Source organism: Heptranchias perlo, unplaced genomic scaffold (assembly GCF_035084215.1).
Source record: "Heptranchias perlo isolate sHepPer1 unplaced genomic scaffold, sHepPer1.hap1 HAP1_SCAFFOLD_534, whole genome shotgun sequence".
Lineage (NCBI taxonomy): Eukaryota > Metazoa > Chordata > Chondrichthyes > Hexanchiformes > Hexanchidae > Heptranchias > Heptranchias perlo.
In genome coordinates, this window is record NW_027139553.1 from 68169 (window position 1) to 88581 (window position 20413).

General features: G+C 52.6%; 1 protein-coding gene across 1 annotated transcript in view; it reads left to right on the top strand.

Annotated features, from left to right (window-relative positions):
- LOC137315104 (zinc finger protein 850-like) overlaps positions 1 to 11731 on the top strand; it is a 50728-nt gene extending 38997 nt beyond the window's left edge. Inside the window, exons 2-3 of the mRNA XM_067980029.1 lie at positions 3815 to 3945; positions 8806 to 11731. Of these exons, the coding sequence (XP_067836130.1) occupies positions 3815 to 3945; positions 8806 to 9798 (1124 nt within the window). The 3' untranslated portion in view covers positions 9799 to 11731. The remainder of the gene's footprint in view (positions 1 to 3814; positions 3946 to 8805) is intronic.
- Positions 11732 to 20413: the final 8682 nt, after the last annotated feature.

Consider the following 20413-nt stretch of genomic DNA (forward strand, 5'->3'; position numbering starts at 1 on the left):
GCGATGGGGAGTGGGTCTAATTGGGTAAATTCACAGGGTGATGGGGAGTGGGTCTAATTGGATAAATTCACAGGACGATGGGGAGTGGGTCTAATTGGATAAATTCACAGGGCGATGGGGAGTGGGTCCAATTGGGTAAATTCACAGGGCGATGGGGACTGGGTCTAATTGGATAAATTCACAGGGTGATGGGGAGTGGGTCTAATTGGATAAATTCACAGGACGATGGGGAGTGGGTCTAATTGGATAAATTCACAGGGCGATGGGGAGTGGGTCCAATTGGGTAAATTCACAGGGCGATGGGGAGTGGGTCTCATTGGATAAATTCACAGGGCGATGGGGAGTGGGTCTAATTGGATAAATTCACAGGGCGATGGGGAGTGGGTCTAATTGGATAAATTCACAGGGCGATGGGGAGTGGGTCCAATTGGGTAAATTCACAGGGCGATGGGGAGTGGGTCTCATTGGATAAATTCACAGGGCGATGGGGAGTGGGTCTAATTGGATAAATTCACAGGGCGATGGGGAGTGGGTCTAATTGGATAAATTCACAGGGCGATGGGGAGTGGGTCTAATTGGGTAAATTCACAGGGCGATGGGGAGTGGGTCTAATTGGATAAATTCACAGGACGATGGGGAGTGGGTCTAATTGGATAAATTCACAGGGCGATGGGGACTGGGTCTAATTGGATAAATTCACAGGGCGATGGGGAGTGGGTCTAATTGGATAAATTCACAGGGCGATGGGGAGTGGGTCTAATTGGATAAATTCACTGGGCGATGGGGAGTGGGTCTAATTGGATAAATTCACAGGGCGATGGGGACTGGGTCTAATTGGATAAATTCACAGGGCGATGGGGAGTGGGTCGAATTGGATAAATTCACAGGGCGATGGGGAGTGGGTCTAATTGGGTAAATTCACAGGGCGATGGGGTGTGGGTCTAATTGGGTAAATTCACAGGGCGATGGGGAGTGGGTCTAATTGGGTAAATTCACAGGGCGATGGGGAGTGTGTCTCATTGGGTAAATTCACAGGGCGATGGGGACTGGGTCTAATTGGATAAATTCACAGGGCGATGGGGAGTGGGTCTAATTGGATAAATTCACAGGGCGATGGGGAGTGTGTCTAATTGGGTAAATTCACAGGGCGATGGGGAGTGGGTCTAATTGGATAAATTCACAGGGTGATGGGGAGTGGGTCTAATTGGATAAATTCACAGGGCGATGGGGAGTGGGTCTAATTGGATCGCTCTTTCAATGAGCCAGCACAGACACTATGGGCCGAACGGACTCCTTCTTTACTGTCTGATTCTTTTAATGGGAGTTGGCCTTGTATTTCCTGTATCGATGCTCTCAGTTTTGTTCAGGGTGTTCGAGCTTGCCCTGCATCGTGGAAACCCATGCTGATTAACCTGGTTCAACACGAGGTCTGTCCAGTTCTCCCCTCCGATAGACCAACTGCAGCAGTTTGAACAATTGAAACAAGACTGTCTGTTTGAGACGAGGAGACGGGGATGAGGCTGGGGGAAATGCAGGCCAGGGTTTGGATTGATATTTAGAACAACACCAGCAACTCCCATTAATACAGTCCCTTTACCGTAGTAAAACGTCCCAGGGTGCTTCACAGGAGCGATTATCAAACAGAATTTAACACCGAGCCACGTGAGGAGATATTAGGACAGGTGACCAAAAGCTCGGTCAAAGAGGGAGGTTTTAAGGAGCGTCTTAAAGGAGGAGAGAGAGGGGGAGAGGTTTAGGGAGGGAATTCCAGAGCTTAGGGCCCAGGCAGCTGAAGGCACGGCCGCCAATGGTGGAGCGATTAAAATCGGGGGATGGACAAGAGGCCAGAATTGGAGGAGAGCAGAGATCTCGGAGGGTCGTAGGGGCTGGAGGAGATTACAGAGATAGGGAGGGGGGCGAGGGCCATGGAGAGATTTGAACAGGAGGATGAGAATTGTCGGGGCTGGAGGAGGTTACAGAGATAGGGAGGGGGGAGGGGTGAACGGGACTCGGTGTGAGTTAGGATACGGGGGGTGAGGGGTGAACGGGACTCGGTGTGAGTTAGGATACGGGGGGTGAGGGGTGAACGGGACTCGGTGTGAGTTAGGATACGGGGGGGGTGAGGGGTGAACGGGACTCGGTGTGAGTTAGGATACGGGGGGTGAGGGGTGAACGGGACTCGGTGTGAGTTAGGATACGGGGGGGGGGTGAGGGGTGAACGGGACTCGGTGTGAGTTAGGATACGGGGGAGTGAGTGGTGAACGGGACTCGGTGTGAGTTAGGATACGGGGGGTGAGGGGTGAACGGGACTCGGTGTGAGTTAGGATACGGGGAGGGGTGAGGGGTGAACGGGACTCGGTGTGAGTTAGGATACGGGGGGTGAGGGGTGAACAGGACTCGGTGTGAGTTAGGATACGGGGGGGGTGAGGGGTGAACGGGACTCGGTGTGAGTTAGGATACGGGGGGTGAGGGGTGAACGGGACTCGGTGTGAGTTAGGATACGGGGGGGTGAGGGGTGAACGGGACTCGGTGTGAGTTAGGATACGGGGGGTGAGGGGTGAACGGGACTCGGTGTGAGTTAGGATACGGGGGGGTGAGGGGTGAACGGGACTCGGTGTGAGTTAGGATACGGGGGGTGAGGGGTGAACGGGACTCGGTGTGAGTTAGGATACGGGGGGTGAGGGGTGAACGGGACTCGGTGTGAGTTAGGATACGGGGGGGTGAGGGGTGAACGGGACTCGGTGTGAGTTAGGATACGGGGGGGTGAGGGGTGAACGGGACTCGGTGTGTGTTAGGATACGGGGGGTGAGGGGTGAACGGGACTCGGTGTGAGTTAGGATACGGGGGGGTGAGGGGTGAACGGGACTCGGTGTGAGTTAGGATACGGGGGGGGTGAGGGGTGAACGGGACTCGGTGTGAGTTAGGATACGGGGGGTGAGGGGTGAACGGGACTCGGTGTGAGTTAGGATATGGGGGGGTGAGGGGTGAACGGGACTCGGTGTGAGTTAGGATACGGGGGGGTGAGGGGTGAACGGGACTCGGTGTGAGTTAGGATACGGGGGGGTGAGGGGTGAACGGGACTCGGTGTGAGTTAGGATACGGGGGGGTGAGGGGTGAACGGGACTCGGTGTGAGTTAGGATACGGGGGGGTGAGGGGTGAACGGGACTCGGTGTGAGTTAGGATACGGGGGGGGTGAGGGGTGAACGGGACTCGGTGTGAGTTAGGATACGGGGGGGTGAGGGGTGAACGGGACTCGGTGTGAGTTAGGATACGGGGGGTGAGGGGTGAACGGGACTCGGTGTGAGTTAGGATACGGGGGGGTGAGGGGTGAACGGGACTCGGTGTGAGTTAGGATACGGGGGGGTGAGGGGTGAACGGGACTCGGTGTGAGTTGGGATGCGAGGGGGCGAGGGGTTCGGGATGAGTCGGAGTTAGCGGAGGGTGGAGGGTCGGAGGGAGGGGGGGCCAGGAGAGCATCGGAATAGTCGAGTCAGTGGGGCAAAATCGGTGCAATTGTTTGCAAATCAGGGGCTGGCCCCCTCTGCAGAATGATTGACAGCTCCCGGGCTCCGTCACCCCGAGCAACCGCCAGCACCCTCTGCAGAATGATTGACAGCTCCCGGGCTCCGTCACCCCGGGCAACCGCCAGCACCCTCTGCAGAATGATTGACAGCTCCCGGGCTCCGTCACCCCGGGCAACCGCCAGCACCCTCTGCAGAATGATTGACAGCTCCCGGGCTCCGTCACCCCGGGCAACCCCTGCCCGGGGCGGGCGGTGCAGGCGCGGCGCATGCGCACCGACTCCCCGGTGAGGGCGGGGCCAGGCCGCGCATGCGCGGAGCTGGGCGCGGCGCCATCTTCCCCAGCGAGGCGGAGAGAGGTCGGAGCGGAGCCCCCTTGGAGTCCCGGGCGGGCGGGCGGCGGCGGAGAGGAGAGGAGAGGCGGTAAGCGGCTTCCCCCCCCCCCGAGCGCGGCCGAGGATCCCGCCGCCCGAGCCGAGCCGGGCCGGGCGGCCTCCCCCACTTTCCCCCTCTCACTGCTCTGGGCGGGCGCGGTGTGCGCAGGCGCGCCCCGGGGCCCCGCTCCCCCCGATAGGGCGGTTCCCGCGGCGCGGGGGGTTGTGGGTAGCGGGCGGCGCCATTGCTGCCTCCTCCCCCCCCCCCCCCCCACACCTCAAATAAACACCTTCTGCACACACACCATGTATAAATACATATTTGTACATACATATAGACTTCAGAAATATACACATGTGTAGACACACCATATTTAAATACTTTTTTATGCATACATGCACATATATGCACAGCACATGTATACTTCACAAATATACACATACACACCACATATATATACATACACCACATGTACACCACATATATACATACACCACATGTACACACTACATATATATACATACACCACATGGACACCACATATATATACATACACCACATGTACACACTACATATATATATACATACACCACATGTACACACTACATATATATACATACACCACATGTACACACTACATATATATACATACACCACATGTACACACCACACATATATACATACACCACACGTGCACACCATATATATACATACACCACATGTGCACACCATATATATACAGACACCATATGTGCACACCATATATATACATACACCATATGTGCACACCACACATATATACATACACCACATGTGCACACCACACATATATACATACACCACATGTGCACACCACATATATATACATACACCACATGTGCACACCACACATATATACATACACCACATGTGCACACCACACATATATACATACACCACATGTACACACCACATATATATACATACACTATATATAAACACACATATATATACCATATATACGCCACAAATATACCTATATGTACATATACACCACATATAAACATACATATACACCATACACACTATATATATATTTACATACACCACATATAAACACACATATATACACACCACAAATATACACACATAAACACCATATATACACCACAAATATACCTATATATACATACACACCACGCACATATATATGTACCACATATAAACTATATATATATATATATACACACACAGTGCATACATACACACGTCTTTACACACACCACATATATACACACGTAATTACAACACACACAGCATATAAATACATGCATACACACATATATACATATATATGCATATATGTAACAACACATATACACACATATACATATATAGGCTCCCATATATACACACACACATATACATTTATATATATGTACAAGCACATACACATGTATGCACACATACACTGGCAGAGTGGGATTTACACACATACACTGGCAGAGGGCTATTTACACACACACACACTGGCAGTGCGATAAGGGTGGTGGGAGTCTGAAATTAATTTTAGTCTGTGGATAATTTTATTCAACTGTTTTACTCCCCAAAAATGGCACCATTTGTTCTTAAAAGAGTAAAGCCCCGGTTTGTCTCAGTGTGTCCCCTCTCTCTCCACCCCCCCCTTGTCGGGGGGTCAGAAAGTCATGGGTTTGAGCCCTCACTCCAGAAAACGAACCCCAGGATCCAGGCCCACACTCCCCGGTCCCAGTACTGAGGGAGTGCTGCACTGTCGGAGGTAGATGTATATACTCTAGGACTCGAGCCCCATAATCCAGGCCCACACTCCCCGGTCCCAGTACTGAGGGAGTGCTGCACTGTCGGAGGGAGATGGATATACTCTAGGACTTGAGCCCCATAATCCAGGCCCACACTCCCCGGTCCCAGTACTGAGGGAGTGCTGCACTGTCGGAGGGAGATGGATATACTCTAGGACTCGAGCCCCATAATCCAGGCCCACACTCCCCGGTCCCAGTACTGAGGGAGTGCTGCACTGTCGGAGGGAGATGGATATACTCTAGGACTTGAGCCCCATAATCCAGGCCCACACTCCCCGGTCCCAGTACTGAGGGAGTGCTGCACTGTCGGAGGGAGATGGATATACTCTAGGACTCGAGCCCCATAATCCAGGCCCACACTCCCTGGTCCCAGTACTGAGGGAGTGCTGCACTGTCGGAGGTAGATGGATATACTCTAGGACTTGAGCCCATAATCCAGGCCCACACTCCCCGGTCCCAGTACTGAGGGAGTGCTGCACTGTCGGAGGTAGATGGATATACTCTAGGACTCGAGCCCCATAATCCAGGCCCACACTCCCCGGTCCCAGTACTGAGGGAGTGCCGCACTGTCGGAGGTAGATGGATATACTCTAGGACTCGAGCCCCATAATCCAGGCCCACACTCCCCGGTCCCAGTACTGAGGGAATGCTGCACTGTCGGAGGTCGATGGATATACTCTAGGACTTGAGCCCATAATCCAGGCCCACACTCCCCGGTCCCAGTACTGAGGGAGTGCTGCACTGTCGGAGGGAGATGGATATACTCTAGGACTCGAGCCCCATAATCCAGGCCCACACTCCCCGGTCCCAGTACTGAGGGAGTGCTGCACTGTCGGAGGTAGATGGATATACTCTAGGACCTGAGCCCCATAATCCAGGCCCACACTCCCCGGTCCCAGTACTGAGGGAGTGCTGCACTGTCGGAGGTAGATGGATATACTCTAGGACTCGAGCCCCATAATCCAGGCTCACACTCCCCGGTCCCAGTACTGAGGGAGTGCTGCACTGTCGGAGGTAGATGGATATACTCTAGGACCTGAGCCCCATAATCCAGGCCCACACTCCCCGGTCCCAGTACTGAGGGAGTGCTGCACTGTCGGAGGTAGATGGATATACTCTAGGACTCGAGCCTCATAATCCAGGCCCACACTCCCCGGTCCCAGTACTGAGGGAGTGCTGCACTGTCGGAGGGAGATGGATATACTCTAGGACTTGAGCCCCATAATCCAGGCCCACACTCCCCGGTCCCAGTACTGAGGGAGTGCTGCACTGTCGGAGGGAGATGGATATACTCTAGGACTCGAGCCCCATAATCCAGGCCCACACTCCCTGGTCCCAGTACTGAGGGAGTGCTGCACTGTCGGAGGTAGATGGATATACTCTAGGACTTGAGCCCATAATCCAGGCCCACACTCCCCGGTCCCAGTACTGAGGGAGTGCTGCACTGTCGGAGGTAGATGGATATACTCTAGGACTCGAGCCCCATAATCCAGGCCCACACTCCCCGGTCCCAGTACTGAGGGAGTGCCGCACTGTCGGAGGTAGATGGATATACTCTAGGACTCGAGCCCCATAATCCAGGCCCACACTCCCCGGTCCCAGTACTGAGGGAATGCTGCACTGTCGGAGGTCGATGGATATACTCGAGGACTTGAGCCCATAATCCAGGCCCACACTCCCCGGTCCCAGTACTGAGGGAGTGCTGCACTGTCGGAGGGAGATGGATATACTCTAGGACTCGAGCCCCATAATCCAGGCCCACACTCCCCGGTCCCAGTACTGAGGGAGTGCTGCACTGTCGGAGGTAGATGGATATACTCTAGGACCTGAGCCCCATAATCCAGGCCCACACTCCCCGGTCCCAGTACTGAGGGAGTGCTGCACTGTCGGAGGTAGATGGATATACTCTAGGACTCGAGCCCCATAATCCAGGCTCACACTCCCCGGTCCCAGTACTGAGGGAGTGCTGCACTGTCGGAGGTAGATGTATATACTCTAGGACTCGAGCCCCATAATCCAGGCCCACGCTCCCCGGTGCCCGTACTGAGGGAGTGCTGCACTGTCGGAGGGAGATGGATATACTCTAGGACTTGAGCCCAATAATCCAGGCCCACACTCCCCGGTCCCAGTACTGAGGGAGTGCTGCACTGTCGGAGGGAGATGGATATACTCTGGGACTTGAGCCCCATAATCCAGGCCCACACTCCCCGGTCCCAGTACTGAGGGAGTGCTGCACTGTCGGAGGGAGATGGATATACTCTAGGACTCGAGCCCCATAATCCAGGCCCACACTCCCCGGTCCCAGTACTGAGGGAGTGCTGCACTGTCGGAGGGAGATGGATATACTCTGGGGCTCGAGCCCATAATCCAGGCCCACACTCCCCGGTGCCAGTACTGAGGGAGTGCTGCACTGTCGGAGGGAGATGGATATACTCTAGGACTTGAGCCCCATAATCCAGGCCCACACTCCCCGGTCCCAGTACTGAGGGATTACGTAGAATGTACAACACGGAAACAGGCCATTCGGCCCAACGGGTCTATCCCGGTGTTTATGCTCCACACGAGCCTCCTCCCTCCCTACTCCATCTCACCCTATCTCCATATCCTTCTATTCCTTTCTCCCTCATGTGTTTATCCAGCTTCCCCTTAAATCCATCTACACTATTCACCTCAACTACTCCTTGTGGGAGCGAGTTCCACATTCTCACCACTCTCTGGGGAAAGAAGTTTCTCCTGAATTCCCGATTGGATTTATTAGTGACCATCTTATATTTATGGCCCCCTAGTTCTGGTCTCCCCCACAAGTGGAAACATCTTCTCTCCGTCTACCCTATCGAACCCTTTCATAATCTTAAAGACCTCGATCAGGTCACCCCTCAGCCTTCTCTTTTCTAGAGAAAAGAGCCCCAGCCTGTTCAAGGCCGTTCACCTCATTCGCTGTCTGTGGGATCTTGCTGTGCACACAGAGCGGCTACAGACCAACAGGAAATGCCCCCCCAAAGAGGCTGGCTGTCCGCGGAAGCGGCTTAAAGGGGGCTGGAACCTCACCTTCTCAATGGGATTTCTCCCCCCCCCCCCTCTTTCTTTTCAGAGTTCCGACCTTGAGATGGAGGGCCAGGAGCGGGGAGGGCCCGGGGGACAGGAGCCCCTCTCCCTCCCAGCCGGGGCGGCCGGGCAGTCGGGGGCCAAGCCTGGCCGGGCGGCCGGGGACGGCGAGCACAACTACCAGTGCTACGTGTGCGGGAAGCTGTTCCGGTGGGCCTGCGTGCTGGAGTCCCACCAGCGGTACCACACCGGGGAGCGTCCGTTCGAGTGCACGGTCTGCGGGAAGCGGTTCGTCACCTCCAGCAACCTGACGGACCACCGGCGGGTGCATAGCGGGGAGAAGCCCTTTGGCTGCGGCTCGTGCGGCAAGACTTTCGTCTCCTCCAGCAACCTGATCGCCCACAAGCGCACGCACACCGGGGAGCGGCCCTACAAGTGCACGGTGTGCGGCAAGGGCTTTGTGGCCTCGCCCAACCTGACGGTGCACCAGCGCACCCACACCGGCGAGAGACCCTTCCGCTGCTCGGTCTGCGGCCGGGGCTTTGTGGAGTCGGGCAAGCTCTCGCGCCACCAGCAGATCCACACCGGCGAGAGGCCCTTCGTCTGCCCGGTCTGCGGCCGGGGCTTCCTGGAGTCGGGCAAGCTGTCCCAGCACGAGCGGCTCCACACCGGGCACCGGCCCTTCGCCTGCGGGGAGTGCGGCAAGGGCTTCGTCACGTCCAGCAACCTCATGGCCCACCAGCGCATCCACACCGGCGAGAAGCCCTTCAAGTGCCAGGCCTGCGGCAAGGGCTTCGTCACCTCCAGCAACCTGACGGCCCACCAGCGCACCCACACGGGCGAGCGGCCCTTCCGCTGCCCGGTCTGCGGCCGGGGCTTCATCGAGTCGGGCAAGCTCTCGCGCCACCAGCGGGTCCACACCGGGGAGAAGCCATTCCAGTGCGCCGTCTGCGGCAAGAGGTTCACCCGCTCCGTCTCTCTGAGAACCCACCAGCGGGCGCACGTGGCCACTTCGGAGGAGGCAGCGGCGGCCCTTTAAGCGCTGCTGCGGGCGCGGAGGTTCAGAAGCCAACGCGTCTCGCCTATAGATCAGAGTTCACTCCCGCCCCCCCATCACCATAATGGCGGGACGATTTAAAATGGGGCAAGTGACTTGAAGTGGGGGGGGGGGAAAGGGGGAATGAGTGAATTCAAACTGGAGGAAATCACTGAATTCAAACTGGGGGAAATCACTGAATTTAAACTGGGGAAAATCACTGAATTTAAACTGGGGAAAATCACTGAATTTAAACTGGGGAAAATCACTGAATTTAAACTGGGGAAAATCACTGAATTTAAACTGGGGAGATCAGTGAATTTAAACTGGGGAATTCACTGAATTTAAACTGGGGAAATCACTGAATTTAAACTGGGGATATCAGTGAATTTAAACTGGGGAAATCACTGAATTTAAACTGGGGAGATCAGTGAATTGAAACTGGGGAAATCACTGAATTTAAACTGGGGAGATCAGTGAATTTAAACTGGGGAATTCACTGAATTTAAACTGGGGAAATCACTGAATTTAAACTGGGGAGATCAGTGAATTTAAACTGGGGAAATCACTGAATTTAAACTGGGGAGATCAGTGAATTTAAACTGGGGAAATCACTGAATTTAAACTGGGGAAATCTTTGAATTCGAACTGGAGGAATCACTGAATTCAAACTGGGGCAGATCAATGTATTCAAACTGGGGAGATTTGGGTCTCCTTGTACACAAAACACAGAAAGTTAACATGCAGGTACAGCAAGTAATTAGGAAAGCAAATGGTATGTTGGCCTTTATTGCAAGGGGGTTGGAGTACAAGAGTAAGGAAGTCTTACTACAATTGTACAGGGCTTTAGTGAGACCTCACCTGGTGTACTGTGTACAGTTTTGGTCTCTTTATCTGAGGAAGGATATACTTGCCTTAGAGGGGGTGCAACGAAGGTTCACCTGATTGATTCCTGGGATGAGAGGGTTGTCCTATGAGGAGAGATTGAGTAGAATGGGCCGATACTCTCTGGAGTTTAGAAGAATGAGAGGTGATCGCATTGAAACATAAGATTCTGAGGGGGCTTCACAGGGTAGATGCTGAGAGGCTGTTTCCCCCTGGCTGGAGAGTCTAGAACTCGGGGGCATAGTCTCAGGATAAGGGGTCGGACATTTAAGACTGAGATGAGGAGGAATTTCTTCACTCAGAGGGTTGTGAATCTTTGGAATTCTCTACCCCAGAGGGCTGTGGATGCTCAGTCGTTGAGTATATTCAAGGCTGAGATCGATAGATTTTTGGACTCGAGGGGAATCAAGGGATATGGGGATCGGGCGGGAAAGTGGAGTTGAGGTCGAAGATCGGCCATGATCTGATTGAATGGTGGAGCAGGCTCGAGGGGCCGAATGGCCCACTCCTGCTCCTATTTCTTATCTTCTTATGAAATCACTGAATTCAAACTTGGGGAATCACTGAATTCAAACGGGGAAATCTGAATTCAAACTAGGGAAATCACTGAATTCTAATTCGGCAAAATCAGTGAATTAAAACTGGGGATATCAGTGTATTCAAACTGGGTGAAATCAATGCATTCAAATTGGGGAAATCAGTGCATTCAAACTGGGTGAAATCAATGAATTTTAACTGCGGGATATCAGTGAACTCAAAAACAGGGAAATCAGTGAATTCAAACTGGGGATATCTGAATTCAAACAAGGGTATCAATGAATTCAAACCGGGGGAAATCAGAGAATTCAATCTGGGGAAATCACAATTTAAACTAGGGAAATCAGTGAATTCAATCTGGGGTAATCAGTGAATTCAAACTGGGAGAAATCAGTGAATTCAAACTGGATGAAATCTGAATTCCAATGAGAAAGAGTGAGCTGTATTGCGTGATCACTTTGCTATTTCTCACATGTCATATATCTTCATGCACAATGAAGCTTTTTGAAGTGAAGACTCTTCTGTTATGTAATAAAATGTAGCAGCCCTTTTGTGCACAGCAAGATCCCACAAACAGCAACGGGTTGAATGTCCAGTTAATCTCTTTTTTTTTGGGCGGTGTTGATTGCGGGGGGGAGGATTGGGCCCTGGGACATCAGCGAGAACAACCCCCCCCTCTGCTCTTCTTCCAATAGCGGGCCATGGGATCTTTAACACCCTCCCGAACAGGGAGACGGGGATTGGGGGGGGGGGGTAGTGGGGAATCAGAACTGCCTTGTTGATTGGTGGGATCTTGCTGTTCATAAAATGGCTGCCTTGTTCACCTATATTTTCTTTGTTCTCGAGATGCTGCCAAGGCCGGCATTTATTGCCCATCCCGAATTGCCCTCGAGAAGGTGGTGGTGAGCCGCCTTCTTGAACCACTGCAGTCCGTGTGGTGACGGTTCTCCCACAGTGCCGTTAGGTAGGGAGTTCCAGGATTTTGACCCAGCGACGATGAAGGAACGGTGATATATTTCCAAGTCGGGATGGTGTGTGACTTGGAGGGGAACGTGCAGGTGGTGTTGTTCCCACGTGCCTGCTGCCCTTGTCCTTCAAGGTGGTAGAAGTCGCGGGTTTGGGAGGTGCTGTCGAAGAAGCCTTGGCGAGTTGCTGCAGTGCATCCTGTGGATGGTCCACACTGCAGCCACTGTGCGCCGGTGGTGAAGAGAGTGAATGTTTAGGGTGGTGGATGGGGTGCCAATCAAGCGGGCTGCTTTGTCCTGGATGGTGTCGAGCTTCTTGAGTGTTGTTGGAGCTGCACTCATCCAGGCAAGTGGAGAGTATTCCATCACACTCCTGACTTGTGCCTTGTAGATGGTGGAAAGGCTTTGGGGAGTCAGGAGGTGAGTCACTCGCTGCAGAATACCCAGCCTCTGACCTGCTCTCGTAGCCACAGTATTTATATGGCTGGTCCAGTTCAGTTTCTGGTCAATGGTGACCCCCCAGGATGTTGATGGTGGGGGATTCGGCGATGGTAATGCCGTTGAATGTCAAGGGGAGGTGGTTAGACTCTCCCTTGTTGGAGATGGTCATTGCCTGGCACTTATCTGGTGCGAATGTTACTTGTCACTTATCAGCCCAAGCCTGGATGTTGTCCAGGTCTTGCTCCATGCGGGCTCGGACTGCTTCATTATCTGAGGGGTTGCGAATGGAACTGAACACTGTGCAATCATCAGCGAACATCCCCATTTCTGACCTTATGATGGAGGGAAGGTCATTGATGAAGCAGCTGAAGATGGTTGGGCCGAGGACACTGCCCTGAGGAACTCCTGCAGCAATGTCCTGGGGCTGAGATGATTGGCCTCCAACAACCACTACCATCTTCCTTTGTGCTAAGTATGACTCCAGCCACTGGAGAGTTTTCCCCCTGATTCCCATTGACTTCAATTTTACTAGGGCTCCTTGGTGCCACACTCGGTCAAATGCTGCCTTGATGTCAAGGGCAGTCACTCTCACCTCACCTCTGGAATTCAGCTCTTTTGTCCATGTTTGGACCAAGGCTGTAATGAGGTCTGGAGCCGAGTGGTCCTGGCGGAACCCAAAAGTGGACCACATGATGAAGACTCCGGTGTCCTCCACCTTTCTCGACAGGTGGAGCGGGGGCTGGACAACAGTGGTGCTTTGTCTGTTTCCTGCTGCCTCTGGGGTTCAGCCCACAGGGAGTCCAGTGTTGCAGCGTCACTGGGTCCCAAACTCATTGGAAGGTGCACCTGGTGCTGCTCCTGCCCCTTTCTACACCCCGTGTTCATCCAGCTAGTCATGGCGGGAATTGATACCGTGCTCACTTCAGTGGTTAGCCCAGGGCCAGACTATACCTGTACCCTGACAGAACAACAGGAACGACACCCCATGGTCATGCTGTGCATGTCAAACACTTCGGAGCATCTCTGAGAGGTGTTCAGTGAAGGCAGATTCACTTTTTCACTCTCCCCTCTCCCTCTCCCCTCCCTCTCTCTCTCCCCCCATCTCTCTCTCCCCCCATCTCTCTCTCCCCCCATCTCTCTCTCCCCCTCTCCCTCTCCCCCTCTCCCTCTCTCTCCCCCTCTCCCTCTCTTTCCCCCTCTCCCTCTCTCCCCCTCTCTCTCCCTCTCTCCCCCTCTCCCTCTCTCTCCCCCTCTCCCTCTCTCTCTCTCTCTCCCCCTCTCCCTCTCTCTCCCCCTCTCCCTCTCCCTCTCCCTCTCTCTCCCTCTCCCTCTCTCTCCCCCTCTCCCTCTCTCTCCCCCTCTCCCCCTCTCTCTCCCCCTCTCCTTCTCTCCCCCTCTCCCTCTCTCTCCCTCTCTGTCTCTCTCACCTCCTCTCGCTCTCTCCCTCCCTCTCTCCCTCCCTCTCTCTCTCCCTCTCTCTCTCTACACCTCTGTTTCTCTTCAGCTATCTCGAGGTGTCTGCTCCCTCTCTCTGTCTCAGTCTTCCACTCTCCCTCACACTCTCTCCTCTCCCCCTCTGTCTCTCTCCCCTCTCTCTTCCTCTCTCTCTCTCTCTCTCACCCCTCTCTCCTCTTCACCTCTCTCTTTCCTCTTCCCCCCCATCTCTCTCTGTCTGTCTCTCTCTCTCTCCCCTGTCTCTCTCTCGCCTCCCCTCTCTCCTCTCTCTCTAAATCAGATCCAAAAAGTCTCGACTCGATACCTACATCCAAATGAGGCATCCCAGTGCGAGGAAGAATGGTGAACTTTCACTTCACACACCGAGCTCCCCCGACACTGTCCCATCAAACACTCCCAGGGCAGGTACAGGGTTAGATACAGAGTAAAGCTCCCCTGACACTGTCCCATCAAACACTCCCAGGGCAGGTACAGGGTTAGATACAGAGTAAAGCTCCCTCTACACTGTCCCATCAAACACTCCCAGGGCAGGTACAGGGTTAGATACAGAGTAAAGCTCCCTCTACACTGTCCCATCAAACACTCCCAGGGCAGGTACAGGGTTAGATACAGAGTAAAGCTCCCTCTACACTGTCTCATCAAACACTCCCAGGGCAGGTACAGGGTTAGATACAGAGTAAAGCTCCCTCTACACTGTCCCGTCAAACACTCCCAGGGCAGGTACAGGGTTAGATACAGAGTAAAGCTCCCTCTACACTGTCTCATCAAACACTCCCAGGGCAGGTACAGGGTGAGATACAGAGTAAAGCTCCCTCTACACTGTCCCATCAAACACCCCCAGGGCAGGTACAGGGTTAGATACAGAGTAAAGCTCCCTCTACACTGTCCCATCAAACACTCCCAGGGCAGGTACAGCACGGGTTAGATACAGAGTAAAGCTCCCTCTACACTGTCCCAACCCAGACTCCCAGGGCAGGTACAGGGTTAGATACAGAGTAAAGCTCCCTCTACACTGTCCCATCAAACACTCCCAGGGCAGGTACAGGGTTAGATACAGAGGAAAGCTCCCTCCACACTTTCCCATTAAACGCTCCCAGGGCAGGTCCAGGGTCAGATACAGAGTAAAGCTCCCTCTGCATTGTCCCATCAAACACTCACAGGGCAGGTACAGGGTTAGATACAGAGTAAAGCTCCCTCTACACTGTCCCATCAAACACTCCCAGGGCAGGTATAGGGTTAGATACAGAGTAAAGCTCCCTCGACACTGTCCCATCAAACACTCCCAGGGCAGGTACAGGGTTAGATACAGAGTAAAGCTCCCTCTACACTTTCCCATCAAACAGTCCCAGGGCAGGTACAGCACGGGTTAGATACAGAGTAAAGCTCCCTCTACACTGTCCCATCAAACACTCCCAGGGCAGGTACAGGGTTAGATACAGAGTAAAGCTCCCTCTACACTGTCCCATTAAACACTCCCAGGGCAGGTACAGGGTTAGATACAGAGTAAAGCTCCCTCTACACTGTCCCATTAAACACTCCCAGGGCAGGTACAGGGTTAGATACAGAGTAAAGCTCCCTCTACACTGTCCCGTCAAACACTCCCAGGGCAGGTACAGGGTTAGATACAGAGTAAAGCTCCCTCTGAACTGTCCCATCAAACACTCCCAGGGTCAGGTACAGGGTTGGATACAGAGTAAAGCTCCCTCTACACTGTCCCATCAAACACCCCTAGGGCAGGTACAGGGTTAGATACAGAGTAAAGCTCCCTCTACACTGTCCCGTCAAACACTCCCAGGGCAGGTACAGGGTTAGATACAGAGTAAAGCTCCCCCGACACTGTCCCATCAAACACTCCCAGGGCAGGTACAGGGTTAGATACAGAGTAAAGCTCCCTCTACACCGTCCCATCAAACACTCCCAGGGCAGGTACAGGGTTAGATACAGAGTAAAGCTCCCTCTACACTGTCTCATCAAACACTCCCAGGGCAGGTACAGGGTTAGATACAGAGTAAAGCTCCCTCTACACTGTCCCGTCAAACACTCCCAGGGCAGGTACAGGGTTAGATACAGAGTAAAGCTCCCTCTACACTGTCTCATCAAACACTCCCAGGGCAGGTACAGGGTTAGATACAGAGTAAAGCTCCCTCTACACTGTCCCATCAAACACCCCCAGGGCAGGTACAGGGTTAGATACAGAGTAAAGCTCCCTCTACACTGTCCCATCAAACACTCCCAGGGCAGGTACAGGGTTAGATACAGAGTAAAGCTCCCTCTACACTGTCCCATCAAACACTCCCAGGGCAGGTACAGCACGGGTTAGATACAGAGTAAAGCTCCCTCTACACTGTCCCAACCCAGACTCCCAGGGCAGGTACAGGGTTAGATACAGAGGAAAGCTCCCTCCACACTTTCCCATTAAACGCTCCCAGGGCAGGTCCAGGGTCAGATACAGAGTAAAGCTCCCTCTGCATTGTCCCATCAAACACTCACAGGGCAGGTACAGGGTTAGATACAGAGTAAAGCTCCCTCTACACTGTCCCATCAAACACTCCCAGGGCAGGTATAGGGTTAGATACAGAGTAAAGCTCCCTCGACACTGTCCCATCAAACACTCCCAGGGCAGGTACAGGGTTAGATACAGAGTAAAGCTCCCTCTACACTTTCCCATCAAACAGTCCCAGGGCAGGTACAGCACGGGTTAGATACAGAGTAAAGCTCCCTCTACACTGTCCCATCAAACACTCCCAGGGCAGGTACAGGGTTAGATACAGAGTAAAGCTCCCTCTACACTGTCCCATCAAACATTCCCAGGGCAGGTACAGGGTTAGACACAGAGTAAAGCTCCCTCTACACTGTCCCATCAAACACTCCCAGGGCAGGTACAGGGTTAGATACAGAGTAAAGCTCCCTCTACACTGTCCCATTAAACACTCCCAGGGCAGGTACAGGGTTAGATACAGAGTAAAGCTCCCTCTACACTGTCCCATTAAACACTCCCAGGGCAGGTACAGGGTTAGATACAGAGTAAAGCTCCCTCTACACTGTCCCATCAAACACTCCCAGGGCAGGTACAGGGTTAGATACAGAGTAAAGCTCCCTCTACACTGTCCCATCAAACACTCCCAGGGCAGGTACAGGGTTAGATACAGAGTAAAGCTCCCTCTACACTGTCCCATCAAACACTCCCAGGGCAGGTACAGGGTTAGATACAGAGTAAAGCTCCCTCTACACTGTCCCATCAAACACTCCCAGGGCAGGTACAGCACGGCCTTTCTGTGCTGTATCATTCATTCCATGGTAAGGAATTCAGGAGAAACTTCTTTCCCCAGAGAGTGGTGAGAATGTGGAACTCGCTCCCACAAGGAGTAGTTGAGGTGAATAGTGTAGATGGATTTAAGGGGAAGTTGGATAAACACATGAGGGAGAAAGGAATAGAAGGATATGATGATAGGGTGAGATGAAATAGGGAGCGAGGAGGCTCGTGTGGAGCATAAACACCAGCACAGACCTGTTGGGCCAAATGGCCTGTTTCTGTGCTGTCATTGCATGTAATCGTGTGTTGGAGAACTGGGTGTCTCTTGTAAGTCACTCCTCAAAATAATGTGGTTATCAAAGAAAGTTACGGCACAGAAGGAGGCCATTCGGCCCATCGTGTCCGTGCCGGCTGAGAAACGAGCCACCCAGCCCAATCCCACTTTCCCGCACTTGGTCTGTAGCCCTGTAGTTTACGGCACTTCAGGTGCACATCCAGGTACTTTTTAAATGAGTTGAGGGTTTCTGCCTCTCCCACCCTCTCAGGCAGTGAGTTCCAGACCCCCATCTCCCTCTGGGTGTAAACATTTCTCCTCAGCTCCCCTCTAATCCTTCTACCAATCACTTTAAATCTATGCCCCCTGGTTACTGACCCCTCCACTAAGGGAAATAGGTCCTTCCTATCCACTTTATCTCGGCCCCTCGTAATTTTAAACACCTCAATTAAATCTCCCCTCAGCCTCCTCTGTTCCATGGAAAACAACCCCAGCCTATCCAATCTCTCCTCATCGCTAAAATTCTCCAGTCCTGGCAACATCCTCGTAAATCTCCTCTGTACCCTCTCTAGTGCAATCACATCCTTCCTGTAATGTGGTGACCAGAACTGTACGCAGTACTCAAGCTGTGGCCTAACCAGTGTTTTATACAGTTCCAGCATAACCTCCCTGCTCTTATATTCTTTGCCTTGGCTAATAAAGGAAAGTATCCCGTATACCTTCTTAACCACCTTATCTACCTGTCCTGCTACCTTCAGGGATCTGTGGACATGCACTCCAAGGTCCCTCACTTTTTTTGTTATTCGTTCATGGGATGTGGGCGTCGCTGGCGAGGCCGGCATTTATTGCCCATCCCTAATTGCCCCTTGAGAAGGTGGTGGTGAGCCGCCTTCTTGAACCACTGCAGTCCGTGTGGTGACGGTTCTCCCACAGTGCTGTTAGGAAGGGAGTTCCAGGATTTTGACCCAGCGACGATGAAGGAACGGCAGATATATTTCCAAGTCGGGATGGTGTGTGACTTGGAGGGGAGCGTGCAGGTGGTGTTGTTCCCATGTGCCTGCTGCTCTTGTCCTTCGAGGTGGTAGAGGTCGCGGGTTTGGGAGGTCCCTCACTTCCTCTAGTCCCTCAGTATCCTCCCATTTATTGTGTATTCCCTTGCCTTGTTTGCCCTCCCCAAATGCATTACCTCACACTTCTCCTGATTGAATTCCATTTGCCACTTTTCTGCCCACCTGACCAGTCCATTGATATCTTCCTGCAGTCTACAGCTTTCCTCCTCACTATCAACCACACGGCCAATTTTTGTATCATCTGCAAACTTCTTAATCGTGTCCCCTGCATTCAAGTCCAAATCATTAATATATACCACAAAAAGCAAGGGACCGAGTACTGAGCCCTGCGGAACCCCACTGGAAACAGCCTTCCAGTCCCAAAAACACCCGTCGACCATTACCCTTTGCTTCCTGCCACCGAGCCAATTCTGGATCCAATTTGCCACTTTCCCTTGGATCCCATGGGCTTGTACTTTTTTGACCAGTCTGCCATGTGGGACTTTGTCAAAAGCCTTGCTACAATCCATGTACACGACATCAAACGTGTTACCCTCATCGACCCTCCTTGTTACCTCCTCAAAAAATTCAATCAAGTTAGTCAGGCACGACCTTCCCCAAACCAATCCGTGCTGACCATCCTTGATTACTCCGTGCCTTTCTAAGTGATGGTTTATGCTGTCCCTCAGAATTGATTCCAATAATTTGCCCACCTCCGCGTTCACAGCATTGACGAAAGATTCTCACACATTTATTCAGTCTGAGAGTCTAAACAGGTTCCAGTTTCGAGCTCGATGTACCAGAACGGCCAATTCCGAAGCCTCTGTTCCAGCAGCCACTTTTCATCCCCTTCCGATGTGTCACACCTCATTCCACTCCCTCCATCATCGAATACCATTAACCTCTCCCCGTGCTTGGTTCCACCCTCTAACTTTCTCAGGCAGCTCCTTCTTACAAAGGGACTTCTTCTGCCCACATGAATCGGAGAATCATAGAAAGGTTACAGCACGGAAGGAGGCCACTCGGCCCATCGAGTCCGCGCCGGCTCTATGCAAGGCCAATCCAGCGAGTCCCAGACCCCCGTCCTATCCCCGTGGCCCTGCAAATTTTTTCCCTTCAAGTATTTATCCAGTTCTCTTTTGAAGGCCATGATTGAATCTGCCTCCACCACCCCCTCGGGCAGTGCATTCCAGATCTTAACCACTCGCTGCGTAAAAAAGTTTTTCCTCATGTCGCCTTTGGTTCTTTTGCCAATCACCTTAAATCTGTGTCCTCTGGTTCTTGACCCTTCCGCCAATGGGAACAGTTTCTCTCTATCTGCTCTGTCTGGACCCTTCGTGATTTTGAACACCTCGATCAAATCTCCTCCCGACCGTCTCTGTTCCAAGGAGAACAACCCCAGCTTCTCCAGTCTATCCACGTGACTGAAGTCCCTCATCCCTGGAATCATTCTGGTAAATACTCCCTCCCGCAGAAAGCTCTCCGACTGCCTCGACTTCAAACTAAAAAAGATTTGCATTTCTACTGCCACTTGTGACCCCTCTGGACGCCCCCCCGAGTGTTTCACAGCCGATGAAGTACTTTTTGAAGTGTAGTCACTGTTGTAATGCTGGACATTAGGTTTTATGGCCTAAACTTGCTGGTCACTACATCTGTAATTAATAAAACAAAGCCAGCCTGTCTCGTGATTACACTTTTATTCTAACAGAGACTCACTAAACAGGCAAAAAGCAAAGAGTTAATATAAGGAGAACTCCAT